The 27,234-nt window shown below is 41.5% G+C and overlaps 2 protein-coding genes across 19 annotated transcripts in view; one reads left to right on the top strand and one right to left on the bottom strand.

Annotated features, from left to right (window-relative positions):
* Nucleotides 1-27,234, top strand: part of GPRC5B (G protein-coupled receptor class C group 5 member B) — a 153,783-nt gene that overhangs the window by 12,355 nt on the left and 114,194 nt on the right. For 3 of the 4 annotated variants that reach the window (XM_053925811.2, XM_053925827.2, XM_053925821.2), the window contains one exon: nt 4,232-4,344. In XM_053925811.2, the coding sequence (XP_053781786.1) occupies nt 4,232-4,344 (113 nt within the window). Of the gene's footprint in view, nt 1-4,231; nt 4,345-5,585; nt 7,038-27,234 lie in introns of those variants that run through there. The other variant, XM_024560369.2, reaches the window with a different exon arrangement.
* IQCK (IQ motif containing K) overlaps nt 8,546-27,234 on the bottom strand; it is a 217,422-nt gene continuing 198,733 nt past the window's right edge. For 13 of the 15 annotated variants that reach the window (XM_045195357.2, XM_045195361.2, XM_045195358.2 and 10 more), the window contains one exon: nt 8,546-9,444. In XM_045195357.2, the coding sequence (XP_045051292.2) occupies nt 9,383-9,444 (62 nt within the window). In that variant the 3' untranslated portion in view covers nt 8,546-9,382. Of the gene's footprint in view, nt 9,445-20,957; nt 21,260-27,234 lie in introns of all 15 variants that reach the window. The other 2 variants (XR_008427022.1, XR_008427025.1) reach the window with 1 other exon arrangement.

Genomic DNA, 27,234 nt, shown 5'->3' with positions numbered 1-27,234 from the left:
ATATTAGTTTCCGGTGTACAATCCAGTGGTTTGACATTTATATAATTTATGAATTGATCACCCCTGATGATAAGTCTAGTACTTACCTGGCAACACACATAGTTATTACAATATTATTGGCTCTATTTGCTCTGCTGTACATTACATCCCAATGACTATTCTGTCACTACCAATCTCTACTTCTTAATCCCTTTCCCTTTTTCACCCAGTTGCCCAACACCCTCCCATATGGCAACCATCAGTTTGTTGCAATCACCATTCTTATCCATTCATCTCTGTGCCCTTGATCAATTAACTCCTTGACAAAAAAAAAAAAAAATCCTACACTGCACCTAAAGATGCACCAAAGATTCTGCACCTTTAAATCTTGATATATACTGCAAGACAGCCCTTCAGAATGGTGGGCTAATTTACTGTCCCCCTTTAACATTGTGTGAGAGCCCTATTGTCCCCACTTCTTCACCAATCTTGAATGTTCTCAGACTTTTTTTAAAAATAGCCCTAGTTTGTATCATACCAAATTTGTAATCCACCAAACTTTACATGGGGTCAAACAGGGCAGGCTCCAGGCAGTTAGTTCCCTCAGAAAGCTCACAGAGAGGCTAAATTGGCATCCTGACTAGGGATTGCCCTTGTTCTACAAGCCCTTGCTTTGCTAGCTAGGAAATGCCTGAGCACACTCTCTTGCTACAGTGAGAATAGCTATTCATCTGTGGTGCTTATCTCAGCCAGCTTACGTTTTAAGAAACAGCCCCACCAAGGGCTTTGCCCAGGAGCTTCAGTGACCCTGTTTTTCTTGCATTTTAACCAGCCAGACTTTCAGTCTCTCTTCCCTTGTAAGTTTGCCCTGATTCTTTTTTTTTTTAATTTTAAGAGTTATATATTTTTTTAATTTTTATTGTTATTCAGTTACAGGTATATGCCTTTTCTCCCCATCCCTCCACCCCACCCCAGCCAAACCCCCCTCCCTCCCCCAACTCCACTCTCCCCCTTGATTTTGTCCATGTGTCCTTTATAGTAGTTCCTGTAATCCCTTCCCCACTGTCCTGATTCTTTAAGAGGTGGGAAGAGGGTTACCCAGGCTGGCCTATGGCTCAGCCAGGCCCCAGCAGTTTTTCCTTCCTTATTCCCTTCCCCCAAGTGAGACCCTTGATATATAAGACTTCACCAGCCTGCTGTTTGCTAATAAGAATCAACAAGACATGAGGTATGTGAGTAAAAGGATTAAAATACATTGAAGGATATAACACATCAGATCACATCTTCAAAGGTGTTAACAAGGAGCATTACATGTTCATCTTCCAAAGGAGTTGGAAAGAAAAGAGTTCTTTCTTCTGTTAGGGGATTTGGGCTCTTAGATCTCACTAGGGCCAAAGACTGTTTAAACTCTGACCCTTAGCTTCCCAGTGGGAGGCCCTGAGTTGGCTTTGGGGCCAGGGCCAATTTAGCCTCACTTGCAGAGTCTAGACAGGGGAAGGCTGGCATGCAACCTATGATCTTTGATTCCTATGGGGACCCTCTCATGGGTGAGCCCCGCATGCCTTTCCAAGTGGACCCAGGTCAAAATGGGTGTTAGCTGGGATTCTTGAAGTTGCAAGTAGTGGAAATCTGATTTGAATCAGCTTAAACAAAACCAAACAACAGCAACAACAAAACTTGGTATCAAGCTTCAGGAATGGTTAGATCCAGGAAGCTCAAGATGACAAGATTTGGTCTTTCTCCATCTTCTTAACTCTTAGCATCATGGCAGCACACAGCTCTAGGCTACAGAGAACATTTCCTAGAATGTTTGAGCATAAGTCCCAGTGTTAACTCTGATTGACCTGATGGGCCTTCCCTGAACCAATCAGCATGGCTGGGGAGATTTGATGCCCTGATTGGCTAGGCCTAAATCACACGCACACCTGGAGGTGGGGGTGGGGGTGGGGTAGAAGGCAGCTGTAGCCAACAGTCAGGGAACTAGAATGTGAGAGGGATGTTTACCAGAGGAGAAGCACAAATAACCACTACAGAGACTCATTCTCTGGCCAAGACACCCCACAGCTGGACAGTAGAGTTGAGAATCTGTTGGAGCCAGATTCTCCCAACTATAGCTGACTGGGTCTCTGCACTATAAGGAAAGATGTGTTGTTTGGTCTTCCCTCTCTTCAAGCAGGTCTAGGCTAGGAATTGAGACTGGTAAGAGTCCATGAGTAGTCTCCTCTGTCCCCTACTGTGTCCCAGCAACCCCTTCTCTATTTTCCAGGAAGGGTATCTCCTTGCTGAGCACATACTTAAGGGGCTGTTGAAGGCTTGGAGATGCTAAAGCAAAAGGGTTTTCATAAGTATGTCTTACACAGAGGCGTCCAACCCACAGCCTGTGGGCTGCATGTGGCCCAACATGGCTATGAATGAGGCCCAACACAAAAAACATTATGAGAATTTTTGTGTGTGTGATTACGTGTCACAATGTATTTAATGTGTGCCTAATACAACTCTTCTTCTTCCAGTGTGGCCCAGAGACGCCAAAAGCTTGGGCACCCTTGTTAAGAACATGTATTCCCTATCCTGCCACAGTTTCTGTGGTCCAGTCTGGGCTGAGCTGTCCCTAAGCCACTTAAATTTGAGTTGCTTCTAATTAACTGAGTATGGTGGTTAAAAACATAGTATTTGGAGTTACTATAGTGTGACAGTTATGAACACAGATTCTCTGCTTGAATTCAAATGCTGGTTCTGCCACTTAGCAGCTATGTGACCTTGGGCAAATTACTTAATCTCTCTGTGCCTCAGGTAAAGTAGAAATAATAAAAGTACCTATTATGCTATGAAAATGAAATAAGTTAATATGTATGTTAATATGCATGTCTGTGTGTGTATAATTTTTCTCAGTGCCTGGGTCCTGTTTGGCATTCTATGAAGGTTAACTATATTAGCAAGGTGATTTTGGTCCCTGCTCCAAGGAATTTGTGAAAATCCCAAGCTCTCTTGCTACTTTTTAGTCAGAAAGATGACTCCCTTTAGGGAAGACTTTTAAGAGAGGCTTTTCTTAGCAAAGTAAGGTCAGTGTCTTCAGTGAAAATGAAGATAATGAAGATGCCATTGCACAATTGAGATGGACATTTTTCTTGATTTTTAACTAGTACTGCTTTCTCCACTATTTTTAATAGATTTTTTTAAAAGAGCAGTTTTAGGTTTATAGAAAAATTGAGTATAGGAAGTTCCCACAAGGCCCTCCCACGGCTTTCCTGTTGTTAACAACTTGTATTTGTTACATTAGTGTTGCAGTTAATCAATATTGATACAGTGTTATCAACTAAAGCCCCTAATTTACATTTTACAGAGCACTCTGCACAGTTCTATGGGTTTGGACAAATGCATGTCATATATTTACCATTATAGTTATGCAGAATAGTTTCACTGCTTAAAATTGCCCTGTGTTCCACCAATTCATCACCACCACCCCCAACCCAACCCCTAGCAATCACTAATCGTTTACTGTCTCTCTAGTTTTGCCTTTTCCAGAATATTATAATGGGAATCATATAGTATGTAGCTTTTACAGACTTGCTTCTTTCACTTAACCACATGCATTTAAATTTTCTTCATGTCTTTTGGTGTAATTAGGTTTATCTTTATAAAGAAAGGGGAGAGTATAAAAAGGGGGACCTATAAAGTACACAACAAATGAAACACAGTTTACTATATTTTTCTCTCTTTGTTTCAGATCTCCCTTTTTTTCTATTCAGAAATAACCCTACCTGTCTGGTTGGAGTACTTCCACATCACTTTCCCATGAAGTGTACCTTGATGTCCATGTTCTTTCCTATCTCTGTGTGTATCCAGAAATAGTGAACAGTATTGAACGGTGGGATGTTGAACTTGACATGAATGGTATTCTATAGTGAGGAGGTCTTTTGTCAGAGGAGAGCTTCTGGGGAATGCAGAGGTGCTTCCTTCCTTGTCACCTGTGGCCTGCAGGAGCTGGGGAGGGAGGAGTAGAGGCCCAGCCCTCTCCACCTCCAGCAGGCTGCAGCCTGGATTCTACAGACTTCCCAACCCCACTGAGATGGGGTAAGCTCCAAGAGAGCTAGAGAACAAAGTCCCTTTGTGACTTTTGTTTGGAATCAGGCTTGTGACATAGGGGAGGAGAGAGGGGGGAAATGTGTGCCCAGAGCATGGTGTTGATATAGGGGAAGAAAACAAAAGTTGTCTTTTTGTGTGTGTGTGTGTTGCTTTTCCTTCCCTCCCTCAGCTCTCCGGACAGCAGGATTTCGCAATGGCAGTTTAGGAAACAGACCCAGTGCTCCGTTTAGAAGCAATGTGTATCAGCCAACTGAGATGGCCGTTGTGCTCAATGGAGGGACTGTAAGTATTACGCAGTGATGTTTCATCAGAAAGCTTAAGAAAGGTCAGTGTGTGGGGGCAGGGAGCCGCTTCAACAGGGACACACTGCTCTGCAGAGGCTGCTGACAGGCCTGCAGAGACAGTGGCTCAAGTAGACACTTTGTAGCTAGAATGCATGCAAGGCGTCCACTTTTCTCTTACCCCTTTCTCCATGCATGGAAGATCCACCTGTACTTAGTGTATGACCTATAGATTCATTTGGAAGGGTCACCATTTTGGGGCTCTTGTATCCAGTGAATTCTCTGGTTTCATTATAAAGAAAGTATCCTCCACTCTGCCTGGGAGGTGACTTTCAGGAAAAGCCCAGAATTATGAGTCCCTGGCAGATTTTGCTGGCATCCAACCTAGTTTATTCCCCCCTTTCATTCCCCCTCTATCTTTGTGCCCCAGCTGGGTACCAGGTTGCCCCGCTCCCACTCCTTAGGGATTAGCTTGAGAAATTGAAGTAATTGTCACTTGTCTCCCATGTGCACAAAAGCAGGTTTACTAGCTGACGCCAAACAGACATCAGCAGAATTGTCACTGTTTGTGTTTTGCCTGTGAGAATGACATCATTTTGCTTCTCCAGCAATCCAAAGATGCACTTTCATTCCCACATTTAATTTCCAACCATTGCTCTGTGCTTCTTTTTAAACGCACGGACCAGTTTACACATGTAAATTGGATTTCCATTTTTTCTGTTACGTGCCCATTACTCAGCCTGAGAGTCTTTTGTTTTTGATGTAAATCAGGGATGGTCTATGATCTCTAGAGGGAGCTTGGGTTTTCCTAGCCTTGTGAATGCTGTATTAGACATTGATTTGCATGGGTATGGAACATATTCAAAGGCAAAAATAGTCACAAATTTGCATTCTGAAGCCCTCCTACAAACCATTGGACTGATTCATCATTGGGTGCCAAGATAGGCCTAACTCAAGGCATTCATCCACCTGTGTGTTATAATTGTGGTTAGAAAGTGGCCCCATTAGTCACTCTTAAGCCCTCCTGATACCTTCAAGACATGAAAATACCCTGAACTTAGAAAGTGAAGTAGGTTTTTAACTTAAGAATGTAGTGACATAATACATAATGGCTGCTGCTTCTCTTGGGAACTCCAGTCCCTGAAATAGCCAGGTACTGATCTTTGGCACATTGTTAACATGTTGGTTCTGACACTGACTTTGTACAGCACTGAGTTCTTAGAGTGTTATCCTTGTTTCCAGATCCCAACTGCTCCACCAAGTTACACTGGAAGACACTTCTGGTAAAAGACAAAGTTCCAGAGAACTCTTACCAATTTTATTTCCTGGCTGTGTCTTTCTTGAGGGAGAAATCAGTAACAGTAGCCAAATAAGGCTGCCTCACAGCCAGATTTGGAAATCTTAGACAAGGGGATTTTGTGTAAATGTGAATACTGCTGAACTGAAAAGCTAACACCAACTGCCCTCCCTGCCCTGTGACACCCCCTGCCCCCACAATACCAAACCAACCTCAATCCCCACAAATAAAGCAAAGCTAATTGCAAATAGTATTAAGCTCACTCAAATATATGGCCAAGAAGACTTTCATCCTTGGAGGGTAGAATGGAACCAAGTTCACAGTCAGTGTGCCAGTATCACTTATCCTCAACCCCTGGTGGCCTCTTGTAGATTTCATTGAGGATGACCAGTGGGGGTTTTTCCACCAGCCTGCACATTTCAGGTGGGTGACAAGAGCAGTTCAAGAGGTTGTGAGTATGATTCCAAGGAGAGGCCTAATCAAATCATGGGGTGAGCCTTACAACCAACCAATAGTGGTGGAAGGACACTATCATGTGCCAAAGAGGAGATGTTGTCTGTGAGTTGGTGTCCATCACATTTAGAAACTGGTGACCCCTCTGGACTAGCATTTATGACAGGAAAGCAACACTCTTCCCTCCCTCGTGTCACTAAGCAACACTCTGGCTTGAGGCAGCAGTGTCTTCCTTTGATCATCTCTCCCTCTTAAGGCACTTACCAGTGCTCTCTCCCAGTTTTTCCCCATTCATTTCAAAGGCTTAAATGGGGCCACCAGCTTAAAGCTCCTGGGATGGCAGGCTGGAAGGCAGGCGTCACAGCACATTTTCCCAGATAGTGTCACATGGCAGGGTATTCCAGGGGTGGCCTCTAGGATGATGACCCTGCTGCTAATGTGCAGTGAGTTCTTGGGCTTTTACACTGATGTAGTGAAAGTTCCAGGGTGGGGTGGAGCATTTGGGGCTTTCTTGCTGCTTTTGGAAGGAGTAGTGTACATTTTAACTTGATGTTCTGAAAGTTCCATGAAAATGGTTTGACTCTTCAAGCCCATTGTTTCTGTCATGGTTTCCATTTGTTCTCAGCAAGTCATTCCTTGGTTCTTTGGCATTTCAAACTACTCGGCCATTCAAAGCACCATGTTTTCTGCACTGTTTGGCCAGCATAATAACTAACAATTCAAAGCAAAGTCTTAACCTGACAGCATGGAATGTCTACGTGAGGCTGGATCCTTTTGCATATGCTCTAATCACTATATTGCTTTTTTTCTATAAAACAACCTATAAGCCTTTAACCTTTTAAAGAAAATGAAAAAGTTTAGCATTTGGTGAGGGCCAACTGACCTCTTCATAAGCCAGTATGTCTGAGCTATGTTTTAATAAACCTTCTGATTATTCTTGAGGACCTAGTCTCTGCTGTGTCCTGTCCTCGTCTTCCCTCCCCCCATCCTTGCAGAGCACTGGGGTAAACAAGACCAATCCGACCATCCCTTGTGAGAAGCCCTCCTTTGGGTTTCTGTCCTGCTAGTGCATTTCTCATCACCACACATGGGGAAGGGAAGCATGGAACCAGAATGCCCCCAGCCCTGATCTCCAGAAGCTTCCTCCTCTGCCTAAAGCACATGCTTACTTCTATAGAATCAGACTCAAGTCCCTTGTGAGAGGATCGTCATTGGGCAGACTAAAAACTTGGGGTGGGGGTGGAGGTGGTTGCATGCAGACCAAGAATTGTCAAAATACAGAATTCTTCGAACACCTGGGTCCATGTCTGTGAAAACCAACTGCATTGCACATTCTTGTGCCAGGAAATGGTCGCTCACCTCCGAGCCCTGGAGTCGTTCAGAGCTCCCTGATCCCATCTGTGACGCGTTCTGCAGGAGCCCCTTGCAGAAGGGAGTAACTCACATGGGTATTTTCTAAGTTCTTGGTGGTCCAGGCATGTAAGATAGCTCAGCATAAATCGCTATGAGTGGAATGTAATGTTTTACTGCCATAAAAATGGAACCAGTTTTGAGCCATGGAGTACCTTCCTTAATGAGACCTCTTTCTTTTCTTTTAAACTTCTGATACGTTATTGTGCTCTGGGTTTTGTTTTATTTTGGCCCTAAGATCAAGAGTAGGCTGAATGTCCTCACAATGGGGACAGAGGTGGGGAATGAGGGGATAGTACAGAGAACTGTTATTTTTTTAATGATTATACATGCAGGGTACAAAGAGACATCTTGGCCAAGAGAGTGTGGCAGCCAATTGCCTCCATGGAACAAAGTGTAAATGCAAAATTAAGTGGCATCTTTGCTTAAGATCTGTTTATGTAAAGGAGACTTGCTGGGGAAGATGACCTGAAAGGGGTGCATCTGTGATAAAAATACCTAATTATAAGCACAAACCTTTCCACATCCAGTTATTAAAGTTCCCTGGGACTATAACAGCCACTCTTGTCTCCCTTTTAATGGAAAATGGTCATTATGGGATGGATTTCTCCACTGGAGATGGAGGGGCTGGTGAGGGAATTGGCTTGGAGAACTGACTTGATGAACTGGTCTCCAGGATTTTGGGTTCTGTGTTGAAAGCTGGGATCCAGTGCTTGTAGCACAGATTCCATTAGGGCCCAATGAACACACATAAATGTAGGGTGGTCTTCTAGGTTGGCCAATGCTAAGCTAAACCCCAATCTGAAAGGGAGCTTTGTGGCTTTTATAATCCAATCATGCAATGATTATACCAGCTTACAGGAGTTCTCAGCAGGTGCTTTTATGAATTAATAAAGAGCTATGGCTCATTTTTTATAGGTAATATGTATTTATTAAATGTATTAATGTGTTTTGTAATGTACCTTCACCCTCCCCTGGCTGACTTACAAGAAAAAATCATTAAAGAAATTTCAAGACAATCAATGCGTACTATACATGACTGTATATAAATATTACAAATTAAAAAGGTTTTAAAGCATGAGCAGATGGATTTTATTTTCAAAATGCTGTTCTTAACACAAAACTAAAGACTTCACTATTTCCTTAAGATGTGTGGTAGCTTGTTGAAATAACCCAATACAACCACTAGGCTTTTGGATCTGCCCAGAGGCTAAGGTTGTGGCTCTTTGAATGGGAAAATCCTGGTTGATAGCAGACCACAGAACAAATGAAGGTAATAATTTAACTTGCCCATAAAACGAGGAACTTCCTATATTTTGGAGCCTATACAACAAACATCCTTCGTTATTGTTGTCCGGGTTTAAGTGCCACATTTTGTTGGGTGAACTGTAAAAGTTAAGGGCCAGTCTCCTTTTGAAATGATCACAGGTGATAATCTTTTTTATGAAGAGTACACACCAGATAAACTTCAAACCTAATGCAGAAGTTTGGGACTTAAATTTAAATATGGCTCTTCGCAAAGGTGACTAAAAGTGGGTAACTAGTAACTAGAACACTTTATCGCTGGAACTAGAGTTCATTGTTCATTTTCATGGAAGTTGGTATAGAAGAAACCTCTTGAAGCACCAAAGAAATATATGGATGAAAAAAATAAAATTTAGGTTTAAGGCAGAAAGTTAAAACTAATGCATTCTTACCAGTAAAGTAAGAACTATTTGCACTAAAGATGTGTGCAACAAATCCTATCTTATGTGGGAAAGATTCTGTATTCACATGTACCAAATCTAGTCATTAAAAAACTAACAATAAAGGAAGTAGAATTTGGACTTTCTCCTTGAATGGGGTCATTGGTGCTCAAAAGGGAAGATACCAACAGTGGTTAAGGTGCTGGAGTTGCAGCTATACTCTCCTCCTCCTCCTCCTCTTCCATTTTGTATTTCACTGCAAAGGAACAAAAAAGAAAGTCGGAATTGATTTACTTACCTGGACGGACTTGTCACTTGGAAATCAAGCACTTTGATATGTGAAGAAGGCCAGTCATACCAAAACCCACCAAGCTACAATGGTTCTGGCCCCATGGATCTTTAGAGAAGGACACATGGCCTCTGTGCTACAAGGGCAACACCTGGAGTTTCCAAACTCTTCTCATAATGTTCACAGCCATTCTTAGTTTGGTTCAGAAGGTCAGAGTGTGTTTTGCAGGTAGGGGGAACTGAAGAAAATTCCTGTCTGTCACCATTCACCCTGTTCCTCCAACCCACCCAAAATTAAAAACTCAGGATAGCACTGGGGTCAATACAAGTTCAGAAGAGAATTTTTTTAGCCTTTGATGGCCTGGATGAGAAATTGATTCTGGTGATTTTCTTTGTCAGCCAAACAGTAAAGTTACCTAAACACAGCATGGCACAATTTGTAAGGAAAATTGTCACCAAAGATAACAGCCCCTCCCCCCAAAATATGGAAACCCAGCCTCCAGGGTGGGAGGAGGGGTTCTTTAGGAAGACCCTTTTTTAAAAAAATATTTTTGCTTCTAGTGTGCAGGTGCCTGCCCAGATGTTAGTGCCTGAAAGGTTATTCTAAGCAAGGTCATGGCTCTGTTTTTTTTTGTGGAGAGAAATGTTTGAGCAGAACGGATGTGGTTTCCACCATGTAGGGCAAAGGTTTCAGTCGAGCCTGCTCTCCTGGTCCTGATCCTGACCTACCAGTGACTAAGGGCACACCTGCTAGATCCAAGCCCAGAGTGAGATGTGGATGTCACATGCAGTGTGTGGCTACTTCCTGCAGCACGGTCTAGGCCAGCAGTTTCAAAATCAGGCTACACAGACTGCCCAAGGGTTCTTGGACGTGGTTTATTAAAATAAAGTCAATTTCCAAACCTTCAGCATCTATGTATATACCTACAATTGCAGGGTTTATATTTGTTCCCTTCCCTCATTCCCCATTCTGGCACTACCCAGTGTTTAAAAATTCCCAAGATGCCACATAAGAAATTTGAAATGGCATCCCCCAGAGTCTCCTCTGTTTAATAACTCAAAATTTATAATGTAGTTATTTAGCTACCAATAATTGTATTAATAACTCAAACCAGAAAAAATATTTTTAATGCTTGGAGCCTGTGGTCATGGGAATATTAAAAAAATTTTTTTCAATGTATATACCTTTTTGTGCCACAGATATGGGTATTCATAATGAAGATCCTATTGATTATGGCAGTTAATGATTCTTCTAGACCAGATGCATTGCACCACAGTTGGTGCCCTCCCAAATCCCTGCTGATCATGATGTCATTCAGGTTGTGAATACTTAGCAACTAACTGAGGGTGGCAGAGTCCTGATTTGCCAATTTCCAGCCACTAGCCTAACAATGTAATACAGAGCTGGGAAGAGGCACACATGACTGGATGCAGCAGCTCAGCACAGCTGTTCTCTCTGGTCCCACCGGGCTGTGTGCAGGGTCACCACAGGTGCAAGGTGGTTTTCTAGCTGTGGTTGAGGGAAGCAGTAATTTCTGCATCACTGGGAACCTTTTAGAAATGCAAATCCAGGGGCCCCATCCAAGACTCACAGAATCAGAAGCTGCCAGTGGAGCCCAGCTACGAGTTTAACAAACCCTCCAGGTGATTCTGACATGGGTGCTAGTTAAAGTTTGAGACCTCTGACTACTAGTTCTCTTCCCTGTGGCTGCATTTAACAATCATCTGGGCAGCTTCTGAAGCCTAATGATGCCTGGCTCTTACCCATGACATTCTAATATAATGGGTCTGGGGCCCTGGGAATCAGTATTTATTCAAATCTCCCACGCATCGCTAACTTCAGCCAGGGTTGAGAAACCCAAGCCATGGTTGGAGTCCCTTTAAAGAAATATGACCCTAAAGCCTGAGAGGCCCTGGCTGGTGCAGCTCAGTAGATTGAGCGTGGGCCTGTGAATCAAAGGATCACAGTTCAATTCCCAGTCAGGGCACATGCCTGGGTTGCAGGCCAGGTACCCAGCAGGGTACACATGGAAGGCAACCACACTGATGTTTCTCTCCGTCTCTCTCTTTTCCTTTCCCTCTCTCTAAAAATAAATAAACTCTTTAAAAAAAAAAAAGACTCTCAGAGCAGTTGAGAGTAGTGTCAGTGTCTGAAAATTGAAGCCATCTGAATGACACTCTCTCTGGACTACAATCGGCATACAGACATTCAAGACTACTGGTGTGGAGGGAAGGAAGGATTGGTTTCTGGGAAAAATTCCCTTCTCTTGGGTTTTATAGTTCCTCAACTCTGCCTGAAGGAAGAATTCACTTGAATGTCTTTCTCCTAGTATTTTAACCAATTCCTGTCCATGCCTTGATAACTTCTCTTCCCTAACCCCTACACTCTGACCCTGCCTTGGAAAAGCCCTTATCTCTTTCAGATCACTACACAAAAACCTTGAGGAAGGAGAATGGAAAGGAGTGCTAGGGACTCTCAAACTACAGAATCAAGATACTATCTAGAGTTGATGGATTAGAAATAAGGATGGATGTGGAACCTCATGATGTACTCACCTGGGAGGCTTTGAACCCTCCCAATGCCCTGTCCCACCCTAGCTAATCAAGTCAGAATCTCTGAGGTTGAGGACTGTACATTGGTGCAACCACACTGGAAAACTGCCACTATCAAGTGAAACCAAGTATGCATGCTCCCTGCAATGCAGATTCCACTCTTGTATCTGTCCCCGGGAGAAACCCTTGCACACATGTACTGGGAGATGTGAATTAGGATGTTCATGAAGGCAGAAAATAGAAAACAACTCAAAGGTCCATCAACAGCTAACTGGTAAATAAATCTTGGTCTACTTGAACAGTGTGCACACGGCAGTGGATGTGAATGAACCACAGTGACACATGTCAGCTTAGATTAGTTTTACCGAGGTGGAAGGAACAATACAAAGCACAGAATGGAACCTACTGTGTGGTTCCATTTATAGCAAATACAATCTGTGAGGGATGCATCTAAAGAGGAAAAGAACTCTAAAGAAAAACAAAGAACCACTATCAACAAAGTTAGGGTAAGTGACTTCAGGGGGGAAAGGGGAGCTTTAAAAGTGATGGCAGTGCTCTAATCCTTAGCCAGAATGATGGTCATGTAAGTGCTTTATAGCTATATGTTTCATAGTCACTATGGTATGTATATTTAGAAGCTCCCCCCAAAAAAGATTTTAAAAATAAATATGGTAGTATATTGGGAATTACAAAGTCAACCAATAAAGGAGTGGAAAAGAACAATTTAACTGCTTTGGGGGAGGGTGGGGACGGATGTAAGTGAGCTACTTGCTCCTTGTCTGTCACAGCAAGAAATCAGTAGGTAATGCTATCTTTTAGAGATATAGAAGTGACTACACAGATTCATTATTAAACAATTAATGGGTTAACAATGAGATCAAGGAAGAGATCAAAAAGTTTCTGGAAACAAATGAAAATGAACACAAAACAGTCCAAAATCTATGGGACATAGCAAAGGCAGTCTTGACAGGGAAGTTCATAGTGATACAGGCCTATTTATAAAGATAGAAACATTTCAAATAAACAGCCTAATGTTACATTTACAAGAACTGGAGGAACAACAACAAACAAAGGCCAGAACAAGTACAAGGAAGGAAATAACTAAGATTAGAGCAGAATTAAATGACATAGAGACTAAAAGCACAATACAAATGATCATTACATCCAGGACCTGGTTCTTTGAAAAGATAAACAAAAATCGACAAGCCTTTAACAACATTCATCAAGAAAAAAGGAGAAGATTCAAATAAATATAATCAGGAGTGAAAAAGGAAAAATTAGAACTGATACCACAGACATACAAAGGATTGTAAGAAATTACTACGAACTATATGCCAAGAAATTTGAAAACCTGGGTGAAATGGACAAATTTCTAGAAAAAATATAATCTTCCAAAACTGAATGAAGAAGAAGAAATCCTGAACATCGATATGGCTAGGGAAATTGAAGCAGTAAACAAAAAACTCTCAGCATACGAAAGCTCTGGACTGGATGTTTTCACAGGAGAATTTTACAAAACATTTAAGGAAGAGCTAACCCCCATCCTCTCAAACTATTGTAAAAAAACCAAGAAGAGGGAATACTCCCAAACTCTTTTAATGAGGCCAGCATCATTCTAATCCCAAAACCAGACGAAGACACAACAAAGAAACCCAACTACAGGCCAATATTGTTGAACATAGACACTAAAATCCTCAACCAAATACTGGCAAAGCACATCTAGTAATACATTAAGAACATTATACAAGATAATCAACTGAGATTCATCCCAGGGATGCAAGGATGGTAAAATATTCACAAATGAAAAAATATAATACATCACAAAAACAAAAGGAAAGACAGAAATCACATGATCAAATCAACAGATGCAGAAAAGCATTTGATAAGGTATTCATGATAAAAACACTCAGCAAAGAGGGAACATACCTCAACATAATAAAGGCCACATAAGAGAAACCTACAGACAACATCCTACTGAATGTGAAAATAGTAAAAGCTTTCGCAGTAAATCAGGAACAAGACAACAGTGTCCACTTTCACCACTTCTATTCAACATACTATTGAAAGATCTAGCCTAGTGATGAGAAGAAAAAGAAAGAAAAGGCATCCAAATTGGAAAGGAGGCAGTAAAATGGTCACTGTTTTCAGATGACATGATAATGCAATAGAAAACTCTATAGGCTCCACCAAAAACCTGCCCAACCTAATGAACTTAGCAAAACAGCAGGATACAAAGTCAATATTCAGAAATCAATGGTGTTTTTGTATACCAACAATGAAATATCAGAAACAGAAGTCAGGAAAAAAACCTCATTTGCTCGACCTAATAAATGAATTTGGCCAAACAGCTGGATACAAAGTCAATACTCAGAAATCAAAGACATTCTTGTACACCAACAATGAAACATCAGAAACAGAAATCGGGGGAAAAGACCCATTTGATATAGCAACAAGAAAAATAAAGTACCTAGGAATAAACCTAACCAAGGAGGTAAAAGACCTGTACTCAGAAAACTACACAACACTGAAGAAAGAAATTAAGGAAGACACAAACAAATGGAAGCATATACCATGCTCATGGATTGGAAGAATTAACATCATCAAAATATCCATACTACCCAAAGCCATTTATAGATTCAATGCAATCCCTATTAAAGTGCCAATGACATATTTCACATATAGAGAACAAGTATTTCAAAAATTTTTATGAAACCATAAATGATCCCAAATAGCCTTAGCAATTTTGAGAAAGAAGAACAAAGTAGGAAGGATCACAATACCTGATATCAAACTATATTACAAGGCCACTATAATCAAAACAGCCTAGTACTGGCATAAGAACAGAAACATAGATCAATGGAACACAACAGAGAGAGCCCAGAAATAAACCCATGGCCTTATGGTTAATTAATATTTGACAAAGGGGGAGGAAGCATAAATGAAGTAAAAATAGTCTTTCCAACAAATGATGTTGGGAGATCTGTACTGTTACATGAAAAAAATATGAAACTTGACCACAAACCTACTCCATACACAAAAATAAACTCAAGATGGATAAAAGACTTAAATATAAGTCATGACACCATAAAAGTTTTAGAGGAGAACATAGAGAAAAATTTCAGATATTCCATGTAGCAATATTTTCACCTATATGTCCGCTACAGTGAGGGATACAAAGGAAAGAATAAAAAATGGGACTACATCAATTTAAAAAGCTTGTGCACTGCTAAAGAAAACATCAGCAAAATGGAATGGAAACCAACACTATGGGAAAATATATTTGCAAATGATACCTCGGACCAGGGTTTAGTCTCCAAAATATATAAAGAACTCACATGATTTCATACCAGGAAGACAAAAAATTCAGTTAAAAAAATGGGCAAAGGACCTGAAGAGACTTCTCTCCAAGGAAGATATACAGAGGGCCCAGGGGCATACAAAAAGTTGCTCAGCATCATTAGCCATCAGAGAGTTGCAAATGAAAACCACAATGAGATACTACTTCACACCAGTCAGAATGGCTATCATAAACAAATCAACAATCAAGTGCTGGTGAGGTTATGAAGATAAGAGAACCCTAGTACACTGTTGGTGGGAATGCAGACTGATGCTACCACTGTGGAAAACAGTATGGAATTTCCTCAAAAAACTAAAAATGGAACTGTCTTTTGATCTGGCGATTCAAATGCTGGGATTACACCCTAAGAATCCTGAAACACAAATTCAAAAAAACCTATGTACCCCAGTGTTCACAGTAGAATTATTTACAATAACCAATGCTGGAAACAGCGTAAGTGCCCATCAGTAAAGGAATGGATCAAAAAACTATGGTCCATGTATACAATGGAATACTACACAGCAGAAAGAAAGAAGGAGCTTCCATCCTTAGCGACAGCATGGATGGAACTGGAGAGCATTATGCTAAGCAAAATAAGCCAGGGGTTAGAAGGAAAGTACCATATGATCTCACCTATAAATGGAAACTAATCAACAGAGAAGTGAGCAAAATAGAACCACAGACTTGGAACTAAAGAACAAACTGAGAGTTACCAGAAGGCAGGAGGGAGGGGGATAATGGTGGAAAGAAAGGGAAGGGTCAAGTCAAAGAACATGAATAAAGGACCAATGGACAAAGCCAACAGAGGGGAGGACTAAATGCGGGATATGTGTGTGGGTTGGGCAGGGGAGAGTAATGAGGGCGGGGAAATGGGAACAATTGTAATTTAACAACAATAAAAAAATTAAAAATGTAAATCCCCCCAAAAAAGAACATTGCCAAGCCATGAAAAATAGCCAACTGCTGCTTCCTCTAACAATGTGGCTGACTCTCCCAGATATAACGTTCAGCAAAAGAAGCCAGAAACAAAGGAGTCTGTAATGTGTTTCCCATTTCTGTAAGGTTCAGAATAAGGAAAAATATTTTATGGTGATAGAAATCAAAAGAGAGTGTACGTTGGGCTCAGGGTGTACTGATGAACAGGCCTGCTGGGTGCTGGACACATTTTTCTCTAGACCCAGGTGGAGGTTACATGGGGTATACATATATAGAAGTTCACTGAGCTGTATACTCATGACCAGTGCACCCTAACTGTATGAACTTTTACCTCAAAAACAAAAAATAAAATAAAATAAAATTGGAAAAATTAGGAGGAAGAGAGCAGGCATGGAAATCTGAGGACACTTAATTCAGATCCAGGGCAAAAAGGCTTAGGTGCCTCCGCGGTCCCTCAGGGAACCACACATGCTTCAACAGTATTACATAATTAATCATAAAATTTGAATTTACTAAGTGCTGGACATTATGCTTATTTATGATCTCATTCAATTCCCCCAACCACTCTGGAAATAGATGCTATCATTTCCATTTTATTAACAAGGTAACTAAAGTACAGAGATGCTAAGCAACTTGCCCAAGGTCACAGAGCTACGTAAATGACCAAGCTAACCTTCCAACCTGGTCTGTCTAAGTCCAAAATCCATGGTTTTAACCTCATGTCATTCTAATGCAGAGTTTAAGAACTGGAGTTTTGGTCATGACCTACAATGACTTAAATGAAGCTTATGCCATGTTCCACACTTTCCAATTAGGAAGGCAGGGAGTGTACAATATATATCATCAAGATTTTCTCTTCTGTTGTACTGGACTGATTTTGTAAATAAGATTATTTTTCCATTATAAAAGCAATATATAAACATCAAAGAAAATTTGGAGAATACACACAAAAAAACGAATAAACCTCTATGTCCCCCCACTGGAAGAAAAAATCATGGAGACTTTCTTTCTAAATAAGTAAGTAAATAAATAAATATTTACATCTAGTGTCAGTAGCCTGGTAAATTAACCTCCCTTTCTTGACAGAGCCAGATGTTAGATTGTAGCTTTATTTTAAGGAAAGTTGAGCCCATATTTGACAGTCTTGAATGTGCGGTAATTATGGCTTTCTGTTGTTGACTTTTAAACAATGTTACTAAAGTCAACTCAAGTCTCCTTGAAGGTGGTATTTTAAATGGGAACATTTGGTGCTGGAAGTGACATGGGTTACATTGATACACAATGGCAGGGATTATCAAGTTTTGAACCTAAAAAGGATCTTGATTCCTAGAAAGAAGGACATTTAATAAAAGGCTTTTTTTTTAATATAGATAAGGAAAACTGAGGGGGGAGGAAGCCACCAAAGCAAAGACAGCAACAGGGCCATCAGAGAAGAGTTCAGTTGTCAAAAGCGATCTGGCTTTGAATTCCACAATCATTTACCAATTGGGCAACTTGAGTAAGTCTCTAAACGTTCTGAAGCCTCACCTCTCTTATCCATAAAATGAGGATAGTAAGAACTTCCTCTCAGCAGAGTACAAAGATGAAATGAGATGGTACCCATTGTCTGGCATGTGGTAGATGCTCAATAAAATCATTTCTTAATTATACAAGTAACACAGTGACTAGAAAAATTGGTAAAGAGGCTATTTTTAAACAAATATTTAAACAAATTTTCTTCAAATCATGTAGGTAAACTTTAAGTGCCATTCGTAAGTGTTTATATAGCTACTAGCTTATTCTTTCTACATCTCAGTTACTAAGGGTAGCTCCACATCACAGTTAGCTGAATTGTATTGAGACTGGAGTTATAGCATAGCAGTTTGAACAGACACCATCTACTAAAATGTTCTGAAAAATTCTGTGTCTTCAAAAGATTGGTGAGTCAGACTGTGAATGAGCACAAATGACCCAGGTCAGCCATGTCTTATGACTTTGTCATTTATCTCTGCATTCCCAGCTGCTGCTATCAAGATGGAACCTTTAGAAATATCCCAGGCATTTCAAGTGAGCTGGGGGTAGAAACAGCTCTCATCTAGTTCAGACTGGCAGAAGCTTTGTACATCAAATGTTGCCTGTAAGTGAAATGGAAACAAATCCTCCAGATTACTTTTAAACAGCTCCTGTAACAAATTAATAACTAAGTGAGAAATTATTTCAATCTGTGCTGAGGAATGGGCCAGTATTTACTCATTATCTTGGTGGTTGGTCTGCAATCCAGACAGGGCTCAAGTCAAGAAACCCCAAGGACTAAAACAACAAACTTAACAAGTATAAACCATAGACTTATTTCTAATAGGAAGCTCTCTGGAGTACTGAAAGTATACCCTGAATATTTTTAACCACTAACTTTGGTGAGAAACATACCTCCAAACAAAATCACTTTTTTAGAAAGGATCTCTCATCTCACCTATGTCATTCTTATCGCATAAATGTCTCCTAAATCCATCCACTTCTGTCCATTCTCACTGCCACAAAGTCATCTGATGTATCCCCACATGCAGACAACTTCATCTCTCTACAAAGCCCATCTGATGCTTCCATTGACCAGCTCTAAGGGGTGTCCAACCTTTTGGCATCTCTGGGCCACATTGGAAGAAGAGAGTTGTCTTGGGCCACACATTAAATACACAAACACTAATGAAAACTAATGAGCAAAAAAATGGTTGGAAGTAAATTTACAATTTTGTGCTGGGCCACATTCATAGCCATCTTGGACTGCATGTGGCCCATGGGCCAAGAGTTGGATGCCCTGCAAGGATCCCTGCTGCCCTCAGGATTAAGTCCAAAGTCCTTCCTTAACAAGGCCCCAAGGCCACCATTCTGTTCTGGATCCTCTTTTGCCTTGCTTCTGGCTCCATTCCAGGCTCAGAGTCTGTGTCCCTCAAATCTAGTTAGCTCCTAGCTCACTTCTGGTCTCAGACTAGGGGAACCTATTTCAATAGTCTCTCGTGAGACCTGGAACTTCTCTGAAGCACTCATCACAGTTTGTAATCATGTGTTCTTGTGATATTGGAATAGCATCTAGCTTTCCCACTAGACTTAGAGTTTCCAGCAGAGCAAGGTGTTGGCTTATGGTCTCCATTGTATCTCTAGCAACTGGCAGGTCTGGTCCCACGCCCAGAGCAGGTGCTCAGTCAACCTTTGTTGAACCAATGAATGAAAACTTACTGTAGCTCCCTGTGTAAGCCCCAAGCCCTCCTTCTTTCTTATCCTCCACACTTTTAAAAGGACATACATCTTTCCCAACAATATAAAGCCTGCTGCAGCTCAGGGGGAATGCCCAGATTTTAATATCGGAGAGGCAAGCATTTGTATCTGTGCTCCACCACTTACTACCAGGACACCCTTGGCCCAGTTGCTAACCCTCTTGAAACTTGCTTCCTCACCTATAAAACTGTGTTCCTCATGGATCTTATGGCACAGGGTAATTTTGATATTTAAATATATGAACTGAGATATACAAAAATCCACCATAAGAGTACCTGGCACACCAATGGTGGAAGCCTCTGTTTGCCTGGTTTCCTAAGTTAAGCCCTTTTAGCGCCCTGCTGCTGTGACAAGGTAACCAAAAGCAACAAAATTTAACTCTAGGGCCTGCTGTCTTCTTGCCTTCCTTTGTCAGAACCTACTCTGTGTGTTGACGTAGCCAGGCAGAGCCATTACTGTCTAGATGTTAATCTCTGTTTTAATTAAAAGATAAGTGTTTTCAATATCTAAACAATATCTTCAATGATTACACAAATGGAGTTAAAACCTCTCATAGCCATTGCTAGGTCATGATCCTAGGAAACTAATCTTAGATATCTACAAAGATTTGGCAACAAAGATGTCTGTTTGGTGCATGTCATCAAAACACCTCTTTTTGGGGGGCCTGAAGATGGCGGCAACATAGGTGGGAGCGGAATCCACTTCCCCTCAGCGCCAGGGAAATACCTAGCTGATCTGGGGAGCAGAGCGAACAGCCAACAGTACTCCAGCATATACGAAGATTAGAGACCAAAGATAGAGGACATTGAAAGATCTGACGGTAAGAAGAGTGCTCAAGGACAATAAGGTCCCCGGGAACCGGGACCGCGCTGTACAAGGGCTGCAGAGGCGCCAGCCCTGGCGCAGGGGCTGCTGCAGGAGTCCTGGGAGAGGGCCAGGCTGTGCTGTGAGCAGCCAGGTGCTTGATTGGACCAGGGGGGCTTGAAAAGGAGGAATTTCTCAAAAAGGAAAAGAAAATAGAGACACTCAGGGGCTAGTTAGAGAACTCTCGGTGGTGGCCGAGGCCCCTGGCGCCCCTCCCCGCTCCGCCCCTGGACTGCGAGCATGGGATAAGCAGGACCGGAGTCAAGGCGCTCACCTGAGGTCCAGTCACGCGCGCGCGCGCGCGCACAGATTAGCGAACGGGGCCCATACAGAAACCCCGGAGGGGTGCCCACACCTGAAACCTCCGAGATCTTTTGGAGCAGAGACTAGCTGCTCCACCCACAGACCCAAAACCGCGGAACCGAGTACCGCGTGATTCGGTCCCAGGGCGGCCCCGCCCACCCGAGAGTCTCAAGCCCCGGGCGGCTGGATCCGGCCCCCAAGCGTAGAGCCTCTGGCTCGGCGGCGGGCTGCACGCTCACCAAGCGTAGGGCCGGCTGGATGCGCACTTCCCAAGCACAAAGGGGCTGGCGAGAGTCGTAACACCAAGGCGGCTGAACCAGCAGCTTGCAGCGCGCCAGCCCCCCTAGCCTGGGCGGCTCGATTGGTCGGCTGGCTGCGCGCTCAGAGCCCAAATAACGTCACAAACCCGAAGCGGCTGGATTCCCCTGCTGCGCGCGCACACGTCCGGAGCCAAAGCGGCTGGAGCGGCCACTCGAGAGTCCCAAGAACAAAGCTGCTGGATTGGCTGATCAACGGCCTGATTGCCTGCCAGGGACCACACCTACAAAACAGTGAAGAGTGTGACCCAGGAAGGAAGAAAAGTGAAACCAATCCTTCCAACCACCCCCTCCCGTTGCACAGACAGGACAACAGCAGAAATAACCTGAGCGATTTAAAGCCAACAGAAGATTTTTTTTTTCCCTTTTTTTTTTTTCCTTTTCCTTTCCCCCTGAACTCCTTCTTCCTCTCTCTCTCTTTTTTTCTTTCATTCCTTCTTCCTCCCATCCTTTACCATTTTTATGTCTTCTTCCTGCCTTCTTTTATCTATTTCTATGTTTTAATTTTTGTTAAAATTCCTTCTTATCTTGCCTCCGATCTTTCTTTAATCCTTCTTCCGTCCTTCCTTCCTTTCCTCCTTTCCTATTTCCTTTTTCCCTCCTTCCCATCTTTGGGTTTTTTTTTTGTTTGTTTGTTTGTTTGTTTTTTCCTTTTCTTTCTCCCCCCCTTTCTATTTTTCCCACAGGTGCGACAACAAAACCTGGAGTGCTGAAAAGACTAGAGTTAGACCGTGTTAAACACATAAACGTCAGCTCAAGACCAGTGAGCACAGGAGAGTAAGGAGACAGCACCACCGAATCCCATTGGCATTCTACCATAGAAGTTCATACCATAAACCCAGGGATTCAGAACAAAGCAATTTAAGAAGCAGAGGCCAACAAGAAGAGCCTCACAAACAATGGGAAGACAAAGAAACAATTCCCAAATGAAAGGAAAGGAGGAAGTCTCAGAAAGAATACTAACCGAAAAAGAGGCAAGTCAACTATCAGATACTGAGTTCAAAGCAATGGTCATCAGGAAGCTCACTGAGCTCTCTGAGCTCAAAGAGAACTACCAGAAACTACAAGGAAACTACAAGGAACTCACTGCAAACTATATCAACATGAAAAAGGAAATAGAAAATATCAACAAGAGCCAAGAGGAAATGAAGAATACAATTTCTGAATTGAAGAACACAGTAGAAGGAATTAAAAGCAGACTTGATGAAGCAGAGGATCGGATCAGCGAGCTGGAGGATAAAGTAGAAAAAAACACCCAGAAGGAGCAAGAAAAGGAAAAGAGGCTCAGAAAGAATGAAGAGGCAATAAGGGAAATGCAGGGCAACATGAAACGTAACAATATCCGTATAATAGGAATACCAGAAGGAGAAGAAGAAGAGCAAGGGATAGAAAACCTGTTTGAAAAAGTAATGATGGAAAATTTCCCTAATCTGAGGAGAGAAAAAGTCACCCAAATCCAGGAATCACAGAGAGTCCCAAACAAGAGGAACCCAAAGAGACCCACTGCAAGACACATCATAATTAAAATGGCAAATTTCCAAGACAAAGAGAGGATCTTAAAGGCAGCAAGGGAGAAAAAGGAAGTAACATACAAGGGAGCCCCAATAAGGTTAGCAACTGACTTCTCAATGGAAACGCTCCAAGCCAGAAGAGAATGGCAAAAAATATTCCAAGTAATGAGAACCAGAGGCCTCCAACCAAGACTACTTTACCCAGCAAGGCTCTCAATCAAGATAGAAGACCAAATAAAGAGCCTCCCAGACAAAAGAAGTCTAAAAGAATACAGCTCCACCAAACCAGCTCTGCAAGAGATGCTAAAGGGACTGCTTTAAGGAAAGGAAGGAAAAGAGAAAGACAGAGGAACACAGGTAGGAAATAATGGCAATGAATAACTACCTATTGATAATAACCTTAAATGTAAATGGATTAAATGCTCCAATCAAAAGACATAGAACAGCTGAATGGATAAGAAAACATGACCCACACATATGCTGCCTACAAGAAACCCATCTCAGGACAAAAGACTTACACAGACTGAAAGTGAAGGGCTGGAAACAAATTTTCCAAGCAAACGGACAGGAAAAAAAAGCAGGGGTAGCAATACTCATATCAGACAAAATAGACTTCCAAAGAAGGGCCATAAAGAGAGACCCAGAAGGTCACTTCATAATACTCAAAGGAAGAATCCACCAAGAAGACATAAACATTATAAATATATATGCACCCAACATAGGAGCACCCAAATACATAAAGAAAATCTTGGAGGATTTCAAGAAAGATATTGACAGCAACACAATTATAGTAGGGGATTTTAACACCCCACTATCAAAAATGGACAGGTCTTCCAAACAAAAGATTAACAAAGATATTGTGTCACTTAACAATACCCTAGAGGAAATGGACTTAACTGATATATACAGAGCTTTTCATCCCAAAGAAGCAAAATACACATTCTTTTCAAGTGTCCATGGAACTTTTTCAAAGATAGACCACATGATAGGACACAAAGCAACCCTCAACAAATTCAAGAAAATTGAAATCATATCAAGCATCTTCTCTGACCACAAGGGTCTGAAACTAGAAACCAACCCCAAGGGTAAAAACCCAAAACACTCAAAATCATGGAGACTGAATAGCATACTATTAAACAATGAATGGGTCAAGAACGAGATTAGGGAAGAAATCAAAAACTTCCTGGAAACAAATGAAAACGAACTCACAACAACCCAAAACCTATGGGACACAGCAAAGGCAGTCCTGAGAGGGAAGTTCATAGCAATACAGGCCTACCTTAAGAAGTTAGAAACAGTTCACACAAACAACCTAACCCTATGCCTACAAGAACTGGAGGAACAACAACAAAGACAGCCCAGAGCAAGCAGAAGGAAGGAAATAACCAAGATCAGAGCAGAACTAAATGGCATAGAGACTAAAAGCACAATTGTAAGGATCAATGAATCCAGAAGCTGGTTCTTTGAAAAGATAAACAAAATCGACAAGCCTTTAAGTAGGCTTATCAAGAAGAAAAGAGAGAGGATCCAAATAAACAGAATTAGAAATGAAAGTGGAGAGATTACAACTGATACCACAGAAATACAAAGGATCGTAAGAAATTACTATGAAGACCTATATGCTAAGAAATTTGAAAACCTAGATGATATGGACACATTTCTAGAAAAATATAATCTTCCAAAACTGACTGAAGAAGAAGCAGAAAACCTGAACAGACCAATATCAGCAAAGGAAATTGAAGCAGTCATCAAGAAACTCCCATCACACAAAAGCCCTGGACCAGATGGTTTCACAGGAGATTTCCACAAAGCATTTAAGGAAGAACTAACCCCTATCCTTCACAGACTATTCGAAAAAATCCAAACTGATGGAAGACTCCCAAACTCTCTTTATGAAGCCAACATCATCCTAATCCCAAAACCAGATAAAGACACAACGAAGAAAGAAAACTTCAGGCCAATATCGCTGATGAACATAGACGCTAAAATTCTCAACAAAATATTAGCAAACCGCATCCAGCAATATATTAAAAAGATCATCCACCATGACCAAGTGGGATTCATCCCAGGGATGCAAGGATGGTACAATATTCACAAATCAATAAACATAATACATCACATCAACAACAGCAAAGACAAAAATCACATGATCATATCAATAGATGCAGAAAAAGCATTCGATAAGATACAGCACCCATTTCTGATAAAAACACTCAGCAAAGTGGGAATAAAGGGAGCAGTCCTCAACATAATTAAGGCCATATATGAGAGACCTACAGCCAACATCACATTCAATGGACAAAAACTTAGAGCTTTCCCACTAAGATCAGGAACAAGACAAGGATGCCCTCTCTCACCACTCCTATTCAACATACTATTGGAAGTCCTAGCCACAGCAATCAGACAAGAAAAAGCAATAAAAGGCATCCAAATTGGAAAGGAGGAAATGAAACTGTCACTGTTTGCAGACGACATGATAGTGTACATGGAAAACCCTATAGACTCCACTCAAAAACTACTCGACCTAATAAATGAATTTGGCAAAATAGCTGGATACAGAGTCAATACCCAGAAATCAAAGGCATTCCTGTACACCAACAACGAAACTGCAGAAACACAAATCAGGAAAAAAATCCCATTCGATATAGCAACAAGAAAAATAAAGTACCTAGGAATAAACCTAACCAAGGAGGTAAAAGACCTGTACTCAGAAAACTACACAACAGTGAAGAAAGAAATTAAGGAAGATACAAACAAATGGAAGCATGTACCATGTTCATGGATTGGAAGAATTAACATCATCAAAATGGCCATACTACCCAAAGCAATTTATAGATTCAATGCAATCCCTATTACAGTACCCATGACATATTTCACAGATAGAGAACAAACATTGCAGAAATTCATATGGAACCATAAACGACCTTGAATAGCAGCAGCAATTTTGAGAAAGAAGGACAAAGCAGGAGGTATCACAATACCTGATATCAAACTGTATTACAAGGCCACGGTAATCAAAACAGCCTGGTACTGGCATAAAAACAGGCTCATAGACCAATGGAACAGAATAGAGAGCCCAGAAATAAACTCAAATCTATACGATCAATTAATATTTGACAAAGGAGGCAGGAGCATAAAATGGAGCAAAAACAGTCTCTTCAACAGATGGTGTTGGGAGATCTGGACAGCTACGTGCAAAAAAATGAAACTCGATCACCAACTTACGCCATACACGAAAATAAACTCAAGATGGATAAAAGACTTAAATATAAGCCGTAACACCATAAAAGTCCTTGAGGAAAACATTGGCAGGAAAATCTCAGACATTCCACGCAGCAACATCCTCACAGACACATCCCCTAAAGCAAGGGACATAAAGGAAAGAATAAACAAATGGGACCTCATCAAAATAAAAAGCTTCTGCATGGCTAAAGAAAACAGCACCAAATTACAAAGAGAACCAACAATATGGGAAAGCATATTTGCCAATGATACCTCAGACAAGGGCCTGATCTCCAAAATATATAAAGAACTCACACGACTCCACTCCAGGAAGACAAACAACCCAATTAAAAAATGGGCAAAGGACTTGAACAGACACTTCTCCAAGGAAGACATACAGAAGGCCCAGAGACATATGAAAAGATGCTCAGCATCACTAGCCATCAGAGAGATGCAAATTAAAACCACAATGAGGTATCATCTCACACCAGTCAGAATGGCCAACATAAACAAATCCACAAACAAATGTTGGAGAGGATGTGGAGAAAAGGGAACCCTCGTGCACTGTTGGTGGGAATGCAGACTGGTGAGGCCACTGTGGAAAACAGTATGGAATTTCCTCAGAAAACTAAAAATGGAACTGCCCTTTAACCCAGTAATTCCGCTGCTGGGATTATACCCTAAGAACACTGAAACACCAATCCAAAAGAATCTGTGCACCCCAATGTTCATAGCAGCACAATTTACAATAGCCAAATACTGGAAGCAACCGAAGTGCCCATCAGCAAACGAGTGGATCCAAAAACTATGGTATATTTACACAATGGAATTCTACGCAGCAGAGAGAAAGAAGGAGCTTATACCCTTTGCAACAGCATGGATGAAACTGGAGAGCATTATGCTAAGTGAAATAAGCCAGGAAGTGAGGGACAAATACCATATGATCTCACCTTTAACTGGAACATAAGCAATAGAAGGAAAAAGCAAACAAAATATAACCAGAGACATTGAAGTTAAGAACAATGTAACAATAGCAAGGGCGGGGGTGGGGGGTGGGGGCGGGGACAGTGGATAGAGGGGATTACAGGAACTACTATAAAGGACACATGAACAAATCCAAGGGGGAGGGTGGAGAGGGGGGAGGGAGGTGGGTTCACCTGGGGTGGGGTGAAGGGATGGGGGAAAAGGCATACAACTGTAATTAAATAACAATAAATAAATTAAAAAAAAAAAAAGAATTCTCTATAGGCATGATCATATCCTGCCTATAGATCACCGGCAGATGAAAAAAACAACAACAACAACAAAAAAAAAAACACCTCTTTTTGGTCAATGTAGGAAGTCATTTCATGTCAACCCATTAATTCCCAGGCTTACATTGAGACAAGATAGTAAAAAGCTAGGAAAATCCCTTGGCAAGTGGAATAGGGAAACTGAGACATCTGAACAGGATGAACAAGCAATTT

Source organism: Desmodus rotundus, chromosome 1 (assembly GCF_022682495.2).
Source record: "Desmodus rotundus isolate HL8 chromosome 1, HLdesRot8A.1, whole genome shotgun sequence".
Classification (NCBI taxonomy): domain Eukaryota; kingdom Metazoa; phylum Chordata; class Mammalia; order Chiroptera; family Phyllostomidae; genus Desmodus; species Desmodus rotundus.
This window is presented reverse-complemented; position numbering and strand designations above follow the sequence as displayed.